Source organism: Leopardus geoffroyi, chromosome B2 (assembly GCF_018350155.1).
Source record: "Leopardus geoffroyi isolate Oge1 chromosome B2, O.geoffroyi_Oge1_pat1.0, whole genome shotgun sequence".
In the NCBI taxonomy this organism is placed as follows: Eukaryota; Metazoa; Chordata; class Mammalia; order Carnivora; family Felidae; genus Leopardus; species Leopardus geoffroyi.
Window position 1 is genome coordinate 129,831,323 of NC_059332.1, and position 20,366 is coordinate 129,851,688.

The following is a 20,366-nucleotide window of genomic DNA, read 5'->3' on the forward strand; positions in this document are numbered from 1 at the left end:
TCTGCCACCAGCAACTGCCCGCCCAGGTCACTGTTCAAAACCCAGAAGACTGTTTGAAGGGCTGCGTATTATTTAATAGGATTATTGCATTCTGGAAGAAGACCACCATGGCAAAATAAAGCTGCTTCCCTTTCCATAGTAAATGGCATTTCCGAAATTTAAAATGATTCCCTAAATTATAAAGACAAATGGTATGAAAGGTCAAATTTTCGTTGAAACCTAAATTTTAAAATAGTTACAGCTAGCTGAGGGGTAAGATTATGAGTCATTGTAATCTTCTTCTGGGTATTCTCTTTTCCAGAATTTTTTTGTATCCACATGGATTAGATTTATAATCAAGGGAGAATATTACTTTTAAAAAGTAAACTTTGAATTTAGTAAGTAAGAGTATTTTTTGGAGTGTGAAGTGTAAAATCCATGTATGTGATTTTATTAGCTGATAAATTATTTACTTGTTTTATTAAAGCAAAGAATCATTGAATTGACAGTCTTAGCATCAAAGTGAGTCTCAAGATCATTGGCATATTGTTAAGTGGAAAATCAGGATACTGATAAAGCTATGAATAACAATAGTATGTTTTATTTAAAATTCAGATGCATAGAGGGGCGTCTGGGTGGCTTAGGCAGTGAAGTGTCTGCCTCATGATTTCAGCTCAGGTCATGATGTCACGGTTCATGGGATTGAGCCCCACATCAGGCTCTGCGCTGATAGTGCAGAGCCTGCTTGGGATTCTCTCTCTCTCTCACTCTCTCTCTCTCTCCCCTCGCCCCTATCCTGCTTACTCTCTCCCTCAAAATAAATAAACCTAAAAAAAATTTTTTTTAATTCAGATGCATAGAAAAAAAATAGGAAATAACATCCAAAAACTCTTAACTGTTTATTACAGAATGGGGTTATAGGCTTCTTTTTTTTTTTTTTTTTTTTCTCTACTTTTCAAACCTCTTAATGTGGTTAGGTTGAGGTATGTCTGTGGGTGTGGGCATGTATATTTAAAGTGACTATCTCCTTCTATACCATTTTGAGTGATTACTATCCTATGTAGATTTACAGATAAAGTAAACTGATTTTTCAACTTTTAGATACACTTATCAAAATGTGACACGGCAAGAATTACACGTGGGACCCCAATCAAAATTAAATAAGGGGCGGGGCACCTGGATGGCTCAGTTGGTTAAGCCTCAGACTTCAGCTCAGGTCATGATCTCACAGTTTGTGAGTTTGTGAGGTTGAGCCCTGCATCGGACTCTGTGCAGACAGATCGGAACCTGTTGCTGCTTCGGATTCTGTGTCACCCTCTCACTCTGCTCCTCCCCCACTCACACGTGTGCTCGTTATCTCTCTCTCTCTCTCTCTCTCAAAACTAAACATTGAAAATAAAAATCAAATTAAATAAGGGGTCCTCCACTGAGGAATGAGAAAGCTGCTTTTGCAGTGCTGTTCTCTTCCGTGGGTGCTCCATTTACCTGGACAGAACCTAAAAAGAGCTGCAGAAATGCAGCTTTAACCACCAGACTTGGAAGCAATTGGCTCAGTATTTGGAACAATAAAAGCCCATCCAGCATGTGATCTGGCTTCTCAGGTAGAACTAAGAGCTGTGGTTTAGGAGAACCTGCTCACGTTTAAAACATATGTGCCACGACCTTGAAACCCTTTTAAATAAAGGAGAAATGCATTATTCAGGATTTCTGTATATATCAAACACGGAAGTATAGGAAAAGTACACACAAATTACATTTGTGAGTAGTTTTATTATTTTCTATTATCTGAATGAATTTACAGGAAGGTGAGTAAGTTTGTATGTATTAATTTGTGGAGGAATCACCTTTATGGAAAAGAATGATCTTTACCTGAATCCCATGACTTAAAAATAGCTCCCCCTCTCGGGGCACCTGGGTGGCTCAGTCGGTTGAGTATCAGACTTCGGCTCAGGTCATGATCTCACAGTCCGTTGGGTTCGAGCCCCACGTTGGGCTCTGGGCTGACAGCTCAGAGCCTGGAGCCTGCTTTGGATTCTGTGCCCCTCTCTCTGTGCCCTTCCCCCACTCATGCTCTGTCTCCCTCTCTCTGTCAAAAATAAACATTAAAAAATATTTTTTTAAATAACACCCCCTCTCATTCACTTCCTCTCAACAGTATGAAAATAAGAAAAATGTATTCCAGTTTTAATAAGAAAAACACGGGGGTGCCTGGGTGGCTCAGTAGGTTAAGCATCCGACTTCAGCTCAGGCCACGATCTCGCAGTCCCTGAGTTCGAGCCCCGCGTCAGGCTCTGGGCTGATGGCTCAGAGCCTGGAGCCTGCTTCCGATTCTGTGTCTCCCTCTCTCTCTACCCCTCCCCCGTTCTTGCTCTGTCTCTCTCTGTCTCAAAAATAAATAAAAACGTTAAAAAAAATTTTTTTAAAAGAAAAGAAAAAAGAAAAAAAACGTAGGTAACTTCAATTTTGAGTCGTAGGAGAGCTCAGAAAAAAAAGTGGACCAGGAGTTTCAGTGTACTTCAGGCACAATCACAATAAATCTATTTATTGCTCCATCAGTTGGAAGCCTAAAGCCAAACTGTCATCTTGTCAGAGAGGCAGACTTCTCAGGAGGTAAAGCTGAACTTCTCACATTTCAAAAATGAATGCAAACCATTGAGTTGTAACAAACGTAAGAGCAATTTGCATTTTTAGTACCTCTAACCAGAGAATTTTGGAGCTGAATTGGAAGAAAAGATGCCGCCTTTAAACAGAATATAGGGGGCGCCTGGGTGGCTCAGTCGGTTGAGCGACTGACTTCGGCTCGGGTCATGATCTCACGGCTTGTGAGTTCGAGCCCCGTGTTGGGCTCTGTGCTGACAGCTCAGAGCCTGGAGCCTGCTTCAGATTCTGTGTCTCTCTCTCTCTCTCTCTGCCCCTCCCCGCTCATGTTCTGTCTCTCTCTCTGTCAAAATTAAATAAACATTAAAAATAAATAAATAAATAAAAAGCCAGAATATAAATTTCCTTTTCTGATTGGATAGTGCAAGAAAATATATGAGGTTTTGTTTTTAGTTTTTGTTTTATTTGTTTATTTATTTTTTACCAGATCTGGCAGTCCATATGAAGAGAGGGTACATTCTTTTTTTTTTTTCCAATTTTTCAATGTTTATTTACTTTTGAGAGAGAGACAGAGACAGAGAATGAGTGGGGGAGGGGCAAAGAGAGAGGGAGACACAGAATCCAAAGCAGGCTCCAGGCTCTGAGCTGTCAGCACAGAGCCTGATGCTGGGCTTGAATTTACAGGCTGTGAGACCATAATCTGCACCGAAGTCGGATGCTTAACCGACTGAGCCCCCCCAGGCGCCCCAGAAAGGGTACATTTCTGACCCCTGGCTTTGTTAGCATATTATTGCCTCTTATTGGTTGGTCACCTTCTTCTCTTAGCTGGACCTGGGAGCCATGCTGATGGCCTGTGACCTTGCATGCAGTGCAAACGTGGAGTTCATTCTCTAATGGGACCCATGGGCAAATAGTGCCTGCAGGAAAAAACAAAAAAGCTTTATGGTGTCCTGCTAATTTCTGGAAATTAAAAGCAGAATGCTTTCTAGGAAAATGCTGGGCTTTAGAAGGTTTTACATCTCTTCTGGTCCACTGACTACTCACTTTGTTGTGCATTTCAATTATTAATTCACCTACTTCATCCCACAGGCATTACCAGTGGGAAGACCTAGCCCGTCATGTCATGTTTCCCTATGCTTGTCCTTTGAATCCAGTGAAAATTAGAGCATTGTGGAATGTCTGCTGTACAAAGCCCAGCAAATTAGGAGAGGGCTAAAATAATTGCTCACTTCGATGAGTTTGTCTTTAATTCCTAGAAAAGCTGAACTTTGATGGCTCAAGGTGTAAAGGTCCTGCAGGTGTAGTCTATTTGTCTTATTGTCACGGCCCCCAGGGCACCCGCTTCCCTGGTGTGGTAAGGACAGTGCTTGTGTGTCCTGTGAGGAGGGAGGTTGTACTGCTCATTTCAACCCCAAGGACATCACTGGACTCGCTTTTCTAGTAATTGCAAAAAGTTTGTGCTGAGCCCATTGTCCTTGAGTTCCCTTTGTAGCAAAAGGCAGATGTTTTTGAGAGAACAGTGGCAATCAAAGTGTAGCCTGGGATGGGGAACAGGACTTTTCTCTGGTCAAAATTGATCAGAACTAACGGACAGATGTAGAAATCTAACTGATTGCCTCTTCCATTACATTCCACCCAGAGGGCACCAAGAAGACCCTTTGAGTGAAAGTATGAGTGAAGGCATGTTTTGTTCTCACAGTCTGATGTAGGTTAGTTAATAATAGAGTCTGAAGCCTGGAGCCTCCGCTTACCAGCTCTGTGCCTTGGGCACATGACTTAGCATCTCTGTGTCTGTTTCCACATCTGTACTGAGGGGATACAGAGGTACATACCTCATAGGATTGTTTTGAAGATGAAGCTAGGTAATAATATGTATAGCACTTGGACTTGTGCTGGGCACAAAGTAAACATTAGTACTTTCAGCTGTTATTATCTACCCGTCTTTTATATTTTATATAAAAAGGTTGGTTTAAGAGGTTTTCAATTACTCTTTTGAAATATTTTTGTAGAATTTCTGTGTTTTTCTTCAAGTTATGGTTGACTCTTCCTAGAAAGCATGATGGAATGTCCTACCATATTGGGTATCGTAGATTAATATAAATGTAATTGTAGTTAATTAAGGGGGAGCCTCATGATTGGACTCTTCATTTATAAGAATTGCTTAAAGAAAGTTTATCAAATAATTTTCTAAATGCCAGTATAGATGTATTCAGGTTTTTATGCATTCCATAAGTATTGATTGAACACATAGAGTGAGTCAGACTCTGTTCTGGACCCTGGGAATTTAGAACATGTCAAATAAAGTCCTCACTCTCACATGGTTATGTTCTACTGAGGAAGACAAACCATTACAATAAAAATGATAATTTCATTTTGTGCTAAGTACTATCAAGAAAATGTAAGGGCGTCTGGGTGGCTCAGTCGGTTAAAACATCGGACTCTTGATTTTGGCTCAAGTCATTACCTCACGGTTCGTGACTTGGAACATTCTATAGGATGTGTTAGCATCCTAACAGAGCCTGCTTAGGATTCTCTCTCTCTCTCTCTCTCTCTCTCTCTCTCTCTCTCTCTCCCTCCTCTTTCTGCCCCTCCCCTGCTCTCTCACTGTCTCTCATAAATAAATAAATAAATAAATAAATAAATAAATAAATAACATTTTTAAACAAAAGAGAATCTAACAGGATGCTATTGAAGGAACAAGAGCGGGTGTATAGATAGGATGGCAATGAAAGGGGTGTCTTAGGGAATAAAACCTATTGTGTGATTTAGATGACAAGAGGAAGCTGTCAGCACTGTTGGGGGAGAGAAAAACATTCCACCCCCAAAGGGAACCAGCTGATTTCAAAGGCATAGCTAGTGCAAAGGGCCTGAGTTGGTAAGGATTTTGCATGACCAGAAGGCAAAAACAACACCCAGGTGACTAAAACAGGAAGGTTGTCTCCCTGTAACCAATGTAGATTCACGTACCTCCCAAAGTTATGGCCAAGGCTGGCAGTAGGAATGGAACTCAAAGTGGATACATCCCTACTTTGGTCACAACAAGTTTGCTAACTTTGGAAAGCTTGGTATATCTTATTTTTATTTTGAGTTTTGGAAAGTCGAACGTGCAAAAATAATATAACAAGCCCCATGCATCCATCATGCAGCTTTTCCAGTTATCAACTTATAGCCAATCTTGCTTCAGCTGTTCTTATGGCTTTAATTTTTCACTTTTTTCATGCTTTGATTTTACATGACAACATATTTTAAGTTGTCCAGTGTGCCAGATATCGTATTCCATGATTAAAAGTGATGAAAAGCAAGTCTTTCCTCCATGCCACACAATCTTAGTGGAGGCACACCTACATAAAGATTGTATACGGTGATAAGTAACTGGTATAAACCAAGGGTTATGGGAACACAGAAGAGAAAGGTGATTAATGCTTCCTTGAGAAATGGAGGAAAGGGAGTTTGGAGAACTCACAGAGTGAGATTGCAGGAGTTGGAGATGGGAAGGAAGATAGGACAAAAGGCAGAGCACAGAAGTGGAGAGTATTTGGGGGCTTAAAGTTTTTTTGTTTGGTTGGTTGGTTGGTTTTTGTTTTGTTTTGTTGTTTTTTGAGAGAGAGAGAGAGAGAGCGGGGGAGGGGCAGAGAAAGGAGGGCAGAGGACCTGAAGTGGGCTCTGCACAGACAGCAGCAAACCCAATTCGGGGCTCAAACTCAGGAACCGTGAGATCATGACCTGAGCCGAAGTCAGATGCTCAACCGACTGAACCATCCAGGCGTCCCCGGAAGTTAGGGTATTTTGGAAGTAGTAATAGAGATCTAGCTAGAAACATGGGTTGGGCCACATCCTGAAAGGCCTCAATCACTACTCTAAGAAATTTAAATTTTGGTTCATAGGGGAAGGTGAACAATACAATGATGTTAACAAAGAACTGTAAAGATCAGATTAGTGTTTATGATGATATTGCTAGTGACAATGTGGGGCACAGATTTGATCTCCACATCTCTGAGCCTGGGACAGGAAAATGAATTAGAAGACTCATTTATGAGGACCAGTGAACATTAGATTAGACAAGACAAATGAAATACTAAATAGAATTGCGTAAACTTTCTGTGTGGGACCACAGAAATGGGCTGAAGAGGTAAATCAGATAAAATGTTGTAGAGAAGATGACTTTTGACTCTGATCTTGAATATGAAAACATAGATGGGAAACGAAGGGAGAGGATTGCAATATTAGAGAACATAGCATGTGCACAAAAGCACAGGGCTCCAAAAACACAAGGAGGTTCAGGAACTCACATGGAAGGATGTGAAACCAGCTAACTAGCTAGCTAGCATGCCATTAAAACAGCACTAGCAAAAGATGGGGACACTTTAATGGACTCAAAGACCGTCAGTCGAGGCAAGACTCGGTGACTGATGGGATGTGGAGGGTGAAGAAGAGAAATGAGTTGCAAATCTGAGGGTCTTAGACTAAAAATCTTTTAAAAGGTAGATTGTTTAACAAGATGGAACGTGCCAAGGCAGATTTATAAGAAAAGACCATTTGTATAGTTGTGGATATGTTCAGTGGAACATTTAGATGGAAATGCCTGGCAGGTATTCGGAAATTCAGGGTAAGAAAGTAGATTTAGTGTCTTCAGTGGGAGGTGATGAGATGCTCAAGATAATGAAACAGTGACTATTTGTTGATGGTTTCCTTCTATAACTAAGAACCAGGTGTAATCAAATCCTGTATGAAACATCCCACTCAGCTCAGTACAGCTCACAGCATGATGCTGAAGATTTGCTATGTTTTGTATACTGATTGCTCTGTATCCTCGATGATATATAACCAGAAAATTTTATAGAGGGGCTGTCTTTGCTTTCCAGCCTAACATTTGTAACAGTAACATTTGTAACAGTATTCTGTTATGCCAGTAATTGATAACAGTAATTCAGTTGGGAGATGTCTAGAGCTCCCTTTAATATAAACATTGCTGTACCTTATTCGGTTTACCAACTGCAGAGTGTTTTTCTATACCATAGACTCACAGAGTTTCTGTTTCTTCTGTCAGGTTTCACCGTCCATAAAGAAGTGTGAGACTCTGGAAACATAGACTGGTCATCTTTGGGGGAAGCCTCTCTTCCTGAAAACCTGATATTGCACTGGGATTTGAATGTGTGTGTTTCCATTTAATTGGGGAAGGAAGTGTATGGAAAGTGCTCCCCACCTATACAGCCCAGATAGGGCCAACAAGCAAAGGGACAGGTGCAGTGACTCTGCTGTCCAGCATGTGTATTGATGGTAAGCAACACCATGGTTATACCAGTTATTCTCCATCAGGAGTTTTAATCAAGGAAGATGAGCAGAAGACAATCGCTGGGTCCCTGTTACCAGAAAGCCAAATTGTAGAGTGCGGGTTAAAGAGAAATGGGGACTGGAATTGCTGGGCACTGGAAAGGGGTAGGGGTTGAAAATCAGAAAAGAAGAGAAATATTTCATTATGTTAATGAAGAAAAGAAAAAAAAAATCAAGGCATAAATATTTTTGAAGTAGGCTTTTGGTAGCTGAGAACTTATTAAGGGATTTTGGAATCTAATCACCCAACGTGGATTCCTTAAAGACCGGATCCTAGAAGAATATTCCTGTTTCACCATTATGTTGGTGCAGTATAGTACCATTATTTTATGTTGTGCCAGTGAATCCAATTGCCAGAAATAAGTCTGAGTGTTTTCATGCATCATTTTCTTAAATGCAAGAGACGTTTATTGACTCTTAACAAGCATGCCTGCCCAAATTTTGTTGCATGTTTCAAGTAACATAGCTATATACACACTTTTTATTTTTTTATACTCCTTATCTAATGTACCAGACTTCTACAAGGATAACAGGACTGGGAATAAAGTCAGATGAATGTGACCCTATAAATCTGTAGGAAGCTCTAGAAATAAATCTTTTGGTCTTTCCCTACCTTGATTATCTTCAAAGTCAAAGCAACCATGCTTGATCTAAGGAAGATAATATTGACAATCACAACACCTTTTAAAAAAAAAAAAAATCTGAATCCAAAGTTAAAACTTAAATGCAAGTGTTCTGCCAGCAGTTAGGTGTGAGTGGGCATGGAAAGGACTACTCATTTTCAAGGCTGCATTAAGTTGAATTGCTGCTATTAAAAAAATTAAGTACATGGATCAAAAAAATACTCATCCAAAGGCTTAAAAGAACACAGGGAATTTCCGCTAAGTGGCAAGTAAGGAGGACCTCATTTTATATTTTAAGAGTCTGCAGAATACATCCGTAAATATAGCATTGACTTTCAGTGCAAAAGAATCAGTGAGCTTAAAGTTTGGAAGTCATGGAAGGTTTCTCTGGGAGTCTACACTCAGTATTGAGACACCCTCAATTGCCATCTTGCCGTTTTTCATGGAGTCACAGGCACAGCATGGCTTATGCTCCCAAACACATATGATCAGATGTAAATACCCCTTGCATTCAATTGTTCTTTCATGATTGTTTTGTGCTCCTTGTATTAAAAACACATGAGACATATAATAACAAGACAGGACATGGTAGACTTTATTTTATTCTCAGTGCTCAGGCTAGAATTTTCTGAAATGTTTCTGGTTCATAGTACGGAAGACTGTAATTTGCAATTTCAACCAAAATAGCAAACATTTAATCTGGGGGATAAGTTTGGATCCTGTCGTTCATTTGTATTTTACAGAACCACTTGAAATTGAATGATTTTGCTTACAAATAAAAACTTTTAGCCCCAGTTGGCCTATTACAAAAAGCTGGGACCATTTTATAACCAAGAAAAGAAGTTGCCCTTCTTGCTGCACTCAGCTGTGTGCACTAAAAAACCCAGATTCTTCACTGTTGTCATTTTAGTACTAGTACAAGATGAACTTTTGCTTTTGAAGAAAAAAAAAATTCTGCATGCCCAAGTGTTTTTTCTTTCTGGCTGAAAGGTTTGCCCATGTCACGGTGCTTCGATCCAGCCATGGGCATTAAGTTAGTGCTGATTCTTGCCCAAGTCCTCCCTTTCCTTATAATATTATGAGATGATCACTTTTGTGTCTTGGGAAAATGTCCAAGGAATGTAATGTTATTTTAATTTTCTAATCTTTAAATATTACCTTAATTTCTAGTCACAAGGCCTCTATAAAATGCTAAATATAAGACATTTATCACTGTTTTGGCACTTGAGATACAGGTCATGGCAAGTGTCTATTTGGTTGATAAAAGGAACAATTTTTTCCCCATTCGTGGTGCCTGTGATGCAGTTTTTTAATAATCTACAATGAGATGCACCCAGTTCAAAAATGACACTCCGGTCCTTCAGTATACTGTCTCGCTAGTATGATAGGTCAGATTTATGAACTACTCATACTTTTTCTTCATACCGATTGACACATTTAGAGAAAAGTTTACAAGTTAGAGAGAAATGAAAAAGCCAAAAATACTAGCACCGCTAGTCTAATATTTAAGAACCACCAATTATGTCATGAGAATGATTCTTTAAATAAAAAGCTGTGGAAACAATCGAAGGGTTATGAGCTAACCTGTATTTTGCAGAATAAGGTTCTATATTAATAGCTAATTTGAGGAGACGGAAACACTGCATATTCACCTGGCAGCCCATCCAGAGGTCTCTTGTCTGGAAGACCCAAAAGAATGCAAAGTTGTGGACCACCCTATGCCCAATGCCAGCATTTCTGCTGTCCAACCAATAAGCTGCAATTCTATGAAGAAAATAAATATGTGCACGAATTGGGCTGTTGTAACACAAACCAGGCTGTTCCCTACTTAACGTGAGACGTTAGGCTGACATAGAGGAAATGAGTTTTCCTGAGTCCCCAAGATATGATTAGGGAAGCAAACAAACCCATATCCAGGAAGATCCCAGGCAGGAAAGAACAAGACAGACTGTAAAACACAAAGGGGCCATCTCGGTCTTTTGAAAAATCAAGCAAAAGAGCATTAACATTAAGGTTGTGAGAAGACGCCATGGGCTTTATCAGCTTCTCCATGGTCTGACAAAATTAGTCCTCTGGTGATCAGCGTGAATTTAAAGCAGCCCTGCCTGATAATTCCCTGTGTATGTGAAATGTCTTGCATTTTTTATGTTTGATATGATTTACCTTTATGTTAATTCCTTAAATTATTTAAACTAAATCTATAATATTCAGAGGACCATTTTGGGTATCTGAATAGCTGTTCTAAGTGGAAGAAAAAGCAAACTCATCCATCTTCTCTGATTTACCCAGAAAAGCAGACTTTCTGGTTTCATTTTCATCTCCTTTATTAGCATAATGATTGTAGTCACTTATCTTTCTCTAACGTTAGTAAATATATTTCTGTTAGAAACTTCTGAAATGTAAGTGGAAATCTATTTAAGACAGTAAAGGAATTGAATGCACCCTTGAAAGTCATCAAATATTGAAAATGAGAGATAATTTCTTAAAACCTGTAATTTGGGTTTCACACCCTGCAGTTAATTCAGTGCTGCATTGGTACTTTGAAAACATACAGTAGCTTACACTTAAAAGAGAAAACAGTCTGCATTAACGCTGCGTATCCTGATACGTACCACGTTTTAACACGTAACAGGCGTTGTGTTTATACTCAATAGTCGGACACAGCTTGCAAAAATGATACCGTATTCGCAATAGAAGACAACTTTGCCTACCACATAGTTGTAGGTGCACATTTAAAGAGTGAAAATGCTCTATTCCTCCTTTCTTGCTCAAAAATTTCTTCAGTTTATTATTCTTTAAGTGGTCCCAGCAGCACATTAAACATAGTGAGAAGCCTTCCTCAAAAATAGGTGAGATGGAAGAAATATACGATTATGTCATTTTCATCAATATGGTAGCTGAAGCATTTCTAAATTCCAGCCATATTATTACCCCTAACCTTACTAGTGAAATTATATAATTTGTGACAGGAATTAATTTCTTCACATCATTGGAGTATGTTATGAGCAGTAAGGAGCCACTAGGATGCAATTTATTTGCAGAGTTGTCCCTTGGCCTCTTGAAATGGGTTATGTTCCACTATTGAGTATTTGCTGTCTTCTTATTGGCAGGATGTATCACACTGTTTTGCTTGGCAAAGCAGAATGAACTTCTGGAACTGAAATATGTCCTAGAGGGGAATGCCATGGCAAAAGTCATCATCAAATTAATAGGACCATTTTTCTGAGAGAAAACTTATCTTTGGGTAGTTCAAATTCAGATTTCCAAGAGCTTGGCAGTGACCAAAGGCTGGTGGCGACAAAGGTAGAATACTCCCAAACCATTCTCACTTTCACTTTCCTTTTACTTTCGGTAATAATTAAGCATAAGCTTTATATGAAAATGGGAACCACCATCACATTTCTAGAAACCAATGGAAGCATATCTCATAAGGTCATTTCAAATTAACAAATCCCATATACATTCTGCAAGATTTCTGGCATAAAATAAAATAAAATAAAATAAAATAGAGAATCCTGTGGCAGCTATTCTCACCAAAAACCAACCCTACCGGCGAGGGTCATTTTTAGCAATGCTAGGATTTACCGCACAAAAAATGTCATCCAGCTTGTCACGTTGCTCGTGCAAGGTGTCCCTATGTGCAGAGCACTGTTGATCAGTGTTTCTCAGTGAGGGTGCCTTTGACATTTGGAGCTAGGCAATTCTTTGTTTACAGAAATGTTCCCCACGTTGCAAGACGTTTAGTATCCTAAGCCCCTGCTAACTAAATGCCAGTAGCATGCCCAGTCACTGTAAAACCAAAAGTCAGAAGCCCTCCCCAGTGTTCAAATGCCCTCCTAAGGCCGTACCACCTTCCGTGAATACCCCTGTCTAGTGCGGTTTGAGGACACACAGGGAAACTACCTATTTCAAAATATCATCCTGACTGCCTTGCATTACTTTGGGCCCTGAACAGTTTCCTTCCCTTTTATTTTTCAAGGCTTCTGCTCCAGGGAAGCTTTAGTTTGCCAGTTCTTCAGGGAGGAGGTTGTCTGGCAGCCTTGGCAGTTCGAGCGGGCATAGTCACTTGGCTGGTCCCTCTTCTGTTCAGGAGAAATTTCAGATGAAGCAAAGTCTCTTCTCGGTTTTGGTCTCAGTTTCACTTCAGAACTACACTGTTGATCACAATCTTTGTCAGTGTCATGAGGATTGAATTGTACGGCTTAATACACAACTAACAATCCACATAAACAAAGCCTGTGGTCCATGAAAATCACCAGATTTCACCTGGTAAGGTACATCCCTTGAGTTACAAAGTAGTCACCTCTTTCCCCTCTTAAAAGAGCATTTAATCTACATGCGAATGCTTGAATTCTCCCTGTATAAATATAGTCATGCAGTTCAATTTTACTAAAATTCTGAAGTATGAAGGAAGCGTGGATTAACTGGATGGCATATGTATTGTTCCTACTTCGATGATGGTCATACACAAAACAAGATGAATTTTACCTAGGTGAAACATTATTAAACTATGCGAACGATACATAAACATACTTATTCTCTGTCACTTTTTATCACCAAAACTGAGTAGTAAATATGTCCTGAAATAATATGCATGAATGGTGGCTTATAGAATGGAATAATTTAGCCACTAAAATTTTTTTAAATATTAAAATTTCTAAATAATCTTTTTCGAGACAGAGCAACTCAGAGTCGATAAAGGTGATTATATTGTGAAGATTTAGATGGTGCTTAAGAATTCTTAGCTTGTTAAATACCAGTATTTTTTTTTTTTCTTTTTAAGAATAAATTAAAGGGAGTAAATGAGGCAGAATGCCACTGCACCCTCAGGTCGATTTCATGGTATATATTAAAATGCCAATAATATTTGTGCCACTTGCCAATTTAGGGGACTTTTCCCTTACTGGATGCTTTTATTATAGTTTGACTGTATCATTACATTGCTTCGAGAGCCTTCACAAAGAGATGTCACCATTGCAGTGCTAACTAGCATTTGAAAACAATCCGAATAAATCTAGGGTCAAACCACTTTCATTACTTAAAATATAGGCACTAATTTTTATTTTTATTTTTTTAAATATTTCTTCTGTGGCTTAGAAATGTGCCAGTGTGTTCCAAACATTCTGCACCAGTTTCACCAGATGTAGTACCTAGCAAAAACCTAACCTGTCATTTTTTTCTGTGTTAATAGTGACCTTCAAATAAAGCACTATATGCATTCTTTTGTTATTTCAAGCTTTGGTTTAAGTGGTTAAGAGTGGTAAGCTGTGATCATTATCAGACTGACTGAATGATTCCTGATTTCCAGTGAGTGATCTAATTCTACATATGACACAGGTACAATATCTGTGAGTGTAAATAACTGGAACTATACACTGATTAACATGACAGTTTCTCTTTTTGTTGTTGTTGTTCTTGATCTGTACTGTATTATAGTATGTGGGTAGAAATACCTCCAAGTATACACAGATATGTATATGTATTCCACTATTGCAACCTGAAAGACAGACTATGTATTATCTTTTTTTATTCCTTACTGGTGTTTGTGTTATTTAAAAAGCAAACTTATGCTCTACTTAGTTGTATAATATTATAGGATACTTTGCTGTGCACAATTCCAAGTGCCTTAGAACATTGTTTAGCTTTCTTAAGTATATATAAATGCATATATGTATAAAATTGGGAAAAGTTACCTCAATAAAATCATTGGGAAATCCCCAACTTTAGTTTCTTCCAATTCTATTGTATTGAGATAGTGCTCGGTATTTTTTAATTAAAAGCTCACTGAGTTCTCCCCTGTAAAGCAAGAATAAGATAGTTCTTCTAATTGTTTATTATTCCAACTGCACCTAATTCAAAGATTGCTGTATGTAAGGTCTTGTGATTTGTACTTTTTATTTAAAATATCTGTCTAAGAATTACTGCGTGAAACAGCAACTTACAGTATATTTTTAAAACTTGCTTTTTTTTTTTATATCTGAGGATATTTGATGTTGATGTTTTTATTGACATTATACTGTGTAAAAATAAAAGCTAGTCCCTTTAGAGTTTATAATACAGAAAATAAACAAACTTCCTCATTATGCTTACTATTTAATGTATTATAAGCAAAGAGAGGTTGGCAGCATATTTTGGCCAAAAAAGGAATTGGAATATATTCATCACTTTTTCAACAGTGGTTACAAATTGTAACTTAGCCTCCCTCAACTCTGGGATAAGGGCAAAGGTATGAGAGGAAAGTTGACAAGCAATTTGTGTATCATTATCCTAGATAGAAGATATATAAGAGAAGACTGGGACTAAAAAGGTTGTTTAAATTTTTTTTTTAATGTTTATTTTTGAGAGAGACAGCCATGAGTGAGGAAGGGGCACAGAGAGAGGGAGACACAGAATCCAAAGCAGGCTCCAGGCTCTGAGCTGTCAGCACAGAGCCCGATGTGGGGCTCAAACTCACAGTGAGATCATGACCCGAGCTGAAGTCAGATGCTCAACTGACTGAGCCACCCAGGCGCCCTGGGACTAAAAATTTGTAAAGTAGGTTTGAAAAACTGTCCCTAAGTATGCTATTAAAACTTAGCTATACATCCCCAAGGTAAGTATAATAGTTCAACAAGTACTTCCCATTTTTGCTCACACTAAACTAGGGTCTACATTGAAGCATTAATTTCTAAAACCCAGTAGAAGTAAGAAATAGATTTTTTTTTTTTTCATTTTACATAACACTGTGATGGCATCAGATTTATTGTGACTGTCTCTTTGCTGGACTCCAACTCAGACATCTGTATGGAGTGGCTGTCACTATGCTGCTGTCCACATGGAAGCCAAGTCCTTGCTCATTTTATGGCTTTTGAACTCTGCCCTTTAACAGGTGGTCACTAAGAGTAGAACACATGAAACTCTAGAGAAAGGCTAAGAACCTAAAATTTGAGTGAAGGCTTTTTTGCTCTTTTGCCAAAAACAGGTACCATTTCTAGGGTTTTAAGGAGAAAAGCTGTAGATAACTTTTCACAGTTAGAAAAATATCCTAAGGTGGAGAGAACTTGCATTTCAATGCTTGTTAACTCAAGGATTTGTTCCTGGATGGACTTTTGACCTCAGCTGGCCCAGGTCACTCTGGAATAGGAAGCACTCAACATTTGGAAGAATTTGCCCCTAATTATCAAGTAGGCATACTCAGCAGCTCAACCTTAAGTTATAAGTCATCTTCTCCATTGTCAATTTAAATCTGTTACCTCTTTACGTTCAGCCCCTTGATTACCTCTGAAATCTTGGTCTTTGCCTGAGTCTTCCCCAACCAATCCGTTCTTAATCCTGCTACCACATTATTCTTCCTAAAGGATAGGCCTCATATAATTCCTTCTTAGAACTTTCCAGTGAGTCCCCTCTGCCTACTGAATACCTCCCAGGTGCTTCAAGCTAGCCCTCAACATCTTCTGTGGTTTCACCATAGACCACAGTTCCAGATTATTCTTTTATTCCTCACTCGGGCCTAAGTGAGTGAAACTCGTTGTTTTCCAAATAAATACATCATGCATTCTTCCAACATCACAACTTTGCTTAATTGCCATTCCCTCAAGCTAGAATGGTCTCCTGTTTATTAACATCCACCCATCCTTCTAGGAAGGGCTCAAATGTCTTCTCCAGCTATTGCATTGTAGTTTCTTTAAAGTGTTCAACACCAGGGGCTCCTGGGTGGCTCAGTCTGTTAAGCATCTGACTTCTGGCTCTGGTGATGATCTCACGGTTCATGGGTTTGATCCCTGTGTTGGGCTCTGTGCTGACAGCTCGGAGCCTGGAGCCTGCTTTGGATTCTGTGTCTCCCTCTCTCTCTGCCTCTCATACTCTGTCTGTTTCTCTCTCTCAAAAATAAAGGGATGGAAGACTAAAGAGCTTAACAATGGCTAAATTTTGAAGGTCCTTCTAACCTTTCTAAAAGAGTTTGAAATTTATTCTTAAGACGAAGAATTTTAAGCTCAGGGGCAACATCCTCAGATTTGCCCTGATTACACTGGCGATAATGACAAGACTGGACTGGAGGAAGCAATGTTGGAAGCATGAAGACCATTACTATTGCCATAATCTGACCGGAAGATTATGGTGGCCTCAACCAAGGTTTTAACTAAGGGAATGAAGAGACAGACATAAATTCAAAGGACAGCTGAAGGGCAAAAGTGATTGTTGCCTGTGGTAAATGAGGGATATGGAAAAGTAAAGACTCTACCTATGTTTTCCGCTTGGGCAACTTGGTGGATGGTGGTGATGCCATGTGCTGAAATAGAAGGCAGCAAAGGTAAAGTTGTGTGAGTGGGGAGTGTGGGGACAGAGAGCCAGGCCAGGAGAGTGGAGGAGGTATGGAGAGGTGAGGCATTTAATTTTGGACGTGAAATTCAGTTTGGATTGTCTGCCTGTTGAGACATCCACACGTGGGTAGATGTAAGTATTCAAGTGGATATATGAGTCTAAAGGTCAGGAAGAAGGTCTGGCCTACAGAGAGGAAGTTGAGAATATTAGCACATGTAACAGAAACTCTGGAAATGAATACACCTCCCTAAAGATAATGTAGCTGAAGACTAAATAAATTAGCACAATGAAATTCAATGAACTATTTTTTCTTCACCAGACTTTGTTTCCAAGACCATAAAATCATTTCATTTACACATCATCTGAGTGCTTTGGAGAATATATGTATTTTTAATTTTAACTGGGTTTTACTGGTTAGCTTAATTTTAAGTAAAATGGAGTAGTGTTTTATGTAGAGGGTTAAGTTGTAAAGCAAATTATACTTGAAAATATATTTCCTCAAATACAATGAACATACATATATTTCAATAGGTTCACACAGACTATTTTTACTTCAACAGTGAAATACATGGCTGGTTCTGTAATTCAGCCACAGATGAGGAAGTTAGTTTACATTTAAGTACTATCTTGTGTTAAAAAAAAAAAAAAAAAAAAAAAGAAAGAAAAAGAAAAAACAAGCAAACCTTACCGGAAAAAAACAAACAAACCTTACCTTTAAGCATAAGAATTACACTCAGCACAATGAGATGCTCATACCATAAGCACAGGGAATATAGTAATCGAGGAAATAGTGGTCAGTGTCTCACCCACATTCCCAGTATGAGTTCATTGATGGAAGGCAGGGAGAATCACTCAGTAGTAATGACGGTAATCTTATTTCTTTCTCATTTGCTGAAAACATACAGTTAAATTCATAAGTTGAACTCATGGATGATGTAATTACCCCATATTTTTTCAAAGTTTGTCACCTGTCTCAATAGTGTCGTTGGCACTTAAAGGAGACTAATGATTTGTGAGCTTCTAATAGCCCAAAGCTAGAATGAGCATAACTGAATCATACCAAAGAAAACTCAAAATTCATGTTATAATTAGAAAGGCACAGTAAAAAAAAAAAAAAATGGATTAGTATTTCCAAAGTGTATTCACCAATGAAATGTATATACTTTCAACTCAAGGAACAGGAGTCAGTAAACATAAAGCCAAGAAATATTATGAGTTTGTGCTGTTAAAAAGGATTTTTAAAAATATACAATTACTGGGGACTACAAGCTAGCAAAAAAATCTAAGTATGTAATATAAAGGACCTGAAAGGTACTGGGATTTGAGAGAAATCAAAAGGATTAGGACCGAAGGAAGCTGACAAGTTGGGTTAAAAGGCAACCTGGGAGATTCCCATGATGTGAATCCGATTTGAAGCAAAGCACATGTTCCCGGACAAATCCCAGGTGCTGGGGGCCCTGATTTCAGGACACGGCCATCCTGAGGCTATCATGAAGTTAGGTGAGTAACTTACACTAACCTGGAAGAGGACAATGCTAACCTTCGCTGAGTGCTGAACACAGGCCAGGCACAGGCCCCAGAAAACGTTTTCTCATTTAATCCAACAACGATTCCTATAAGGTAAGTATTAATAATATTATCCTTCCCGTTTTACATTCAGGTGAGAAAACAGAAGCCCACTCGCCACCCCAAGTTACACAATAAAAGTGAAACAAACCAGAGTCTAATTTCAGCGAGTATACCAAGCATACTATAGCTGTCATTTAATTTGTGCTTCACTGGAAAATGATGCATTTCCAGAGCAGCACACACTTCCATTTCTGGTTTTGTGAGGACTTTGCGCCTATCCTTGCCTTTGAGCTATTTCGCAACTTTGTAAGTTGTAGAAAGCTGACAGTAATGTGGAATAATTCTTGGCTCCAGACACATACATAAATTCTGCCCAGTGGAAGTTCAACTGTCTTCCCTAGGTCACTGGGAAAGAAGCCAGTTTTGTCTCCATTTGCACATTCTTCTCAGTATTCCTGCTCTTTAAACGTTTTTCTGAATTATCCTCTGAACTAATTGTAACATCTTCTGTTTCCCTCATTAAAAATGTGTTAAATAAAATCTTTACATGTGCTCACTTTATGCATATATTTTTTTAATATTTATTTATTTTTGAGAGAGAGACAAGAGTATGAGAGGGTCAAAAAGAGAGAGAGACACAGAATGTGAAGCAGGCTCCAGGCTCTGAGCTGTCAGCACAGAGCCCGACGCAGGACTTTAACCCATGAACCGTGAGATCATGACCTGAGCCGAAGTCGGATGCTCAACCGACTGAGCCACAAAGGTGCCCTCACTTTATGCATATGTATGAGAGTCATGGGTTTACCATTAAAAAATTATTCTTTAACAATGTTTATTGGACAAGATTATACTAGTATTTAACCTCATTTTGGTTGTTTTTTTTTTTTTAATTTTTTTTTTCAACGTTTATTTATTTTTGGGAGAGAGACACAGCATGAACGGGGGAGGGGCAGAGAGAGAGGGAGACACAGAATCGGAAACAGGCTCCAGGCTCTGAGCCATCAGCCCAGAGCCTGACGCGGGGCTCGAACTCACGGTCCGCGAGATCGTGACCTGGCTGAAGTCGGACGCTTAACCGACTGCGCCACCCAGGCGCCCCTTGGTTTTTTTTTTTAAGATTCTGTTTTTTAATGTTTGTTTATTATTTTAATGTTTATTATTTATTTTTGAGAGAGAAAGCACAAGCAGGGCAGGGTCAGAGAGAGAGGGAGACACAGAATCGAAGCAGGCTCCAGGGTCTGAGCTGTCCGCACAGAGCCCAGCATGGGGCTTAAACTCACAAATTGTGAAATCATGACCTGAGCCGAAGTCGGATGCCCAACTGACTGAACCACCCAGACGCCCCTATGTATTTATTTTTGACAGAGAAAGAGAGAATCCCAAGCAGGCTTTGGCTGTCAGCACGGAGCCCAACACGGGGCTCGATCCTACGACCTGTGAGATCATGACCTGAGCCAAAATCAAGAGTCAGACTGTTTGATTGAGCCACCCAAGCGCCCCTTAGAGATTTTATTTTTAAATAATCTCTATATCCACCGTGGGACTCCAACTCACAACCCAGAGATCAAGAGTCACATGTTCTATCTGCTGAGCCAGCCAGGTGCCCCACTTTGGTTTTTAACTATCTTTACTTTTTTTAGATACCAAACGTAATACTTCAAATCTTCACTGTAAACATATAAACAATAAAATACATAAAACAATGTAAACTATTGTGTCTTTTTCCATTGTTTATGGTTATAAACAATGAAAAAATATGTCAAATAGACCTCTAACGTTCCTGTAATCCCAGCTCCTGATGGAAAATCGCTATGGCGAGTTTGGTACATAGTCAACCAGACAGTTCTCAATGCTCGCACTATGATATTTCTGTGTAAAATGTTTTCTATTTATAATTTTTAACAACAATAAATGCCATTTGCATAGTGTTCTACAACCTGCTTTTTATTTCATGGCGTTCTGCAC

The 20,366-nt window shown here is 39.0% G+C and overlaps 1 protein-coding gene across 9 annotated transcripts in view; it reads left to right on the forward strand.

Annotated features, from left to right (window-relative positions):
* Positions 1-14,252, forward strand: part of PHACTR2 (phosphatase and actin regulator 2) — a 274,251-nt gene extending 259,999 nt beyond the window's left edge. For all 9 annotated transcript variants that reach the window (XM_045499878.1, XM_045499879.1, XM_045499883.1 and 6 more), the window contains one exon: positions 7,625-14,252. In XM_045499878.1, the coding sequence (XP_045355834.1) occupies positions 7,625-7,640 (16 nt within the window). In that variant the 3' untranslated portion in view covers positions 7,641-14,252. The remainder of the gene's footprint in view (positions 1-7,624) is intronic.
* The last annotated feature ends 6,114 nt before the right edge of the window (positions 14,253-20,366 follow it).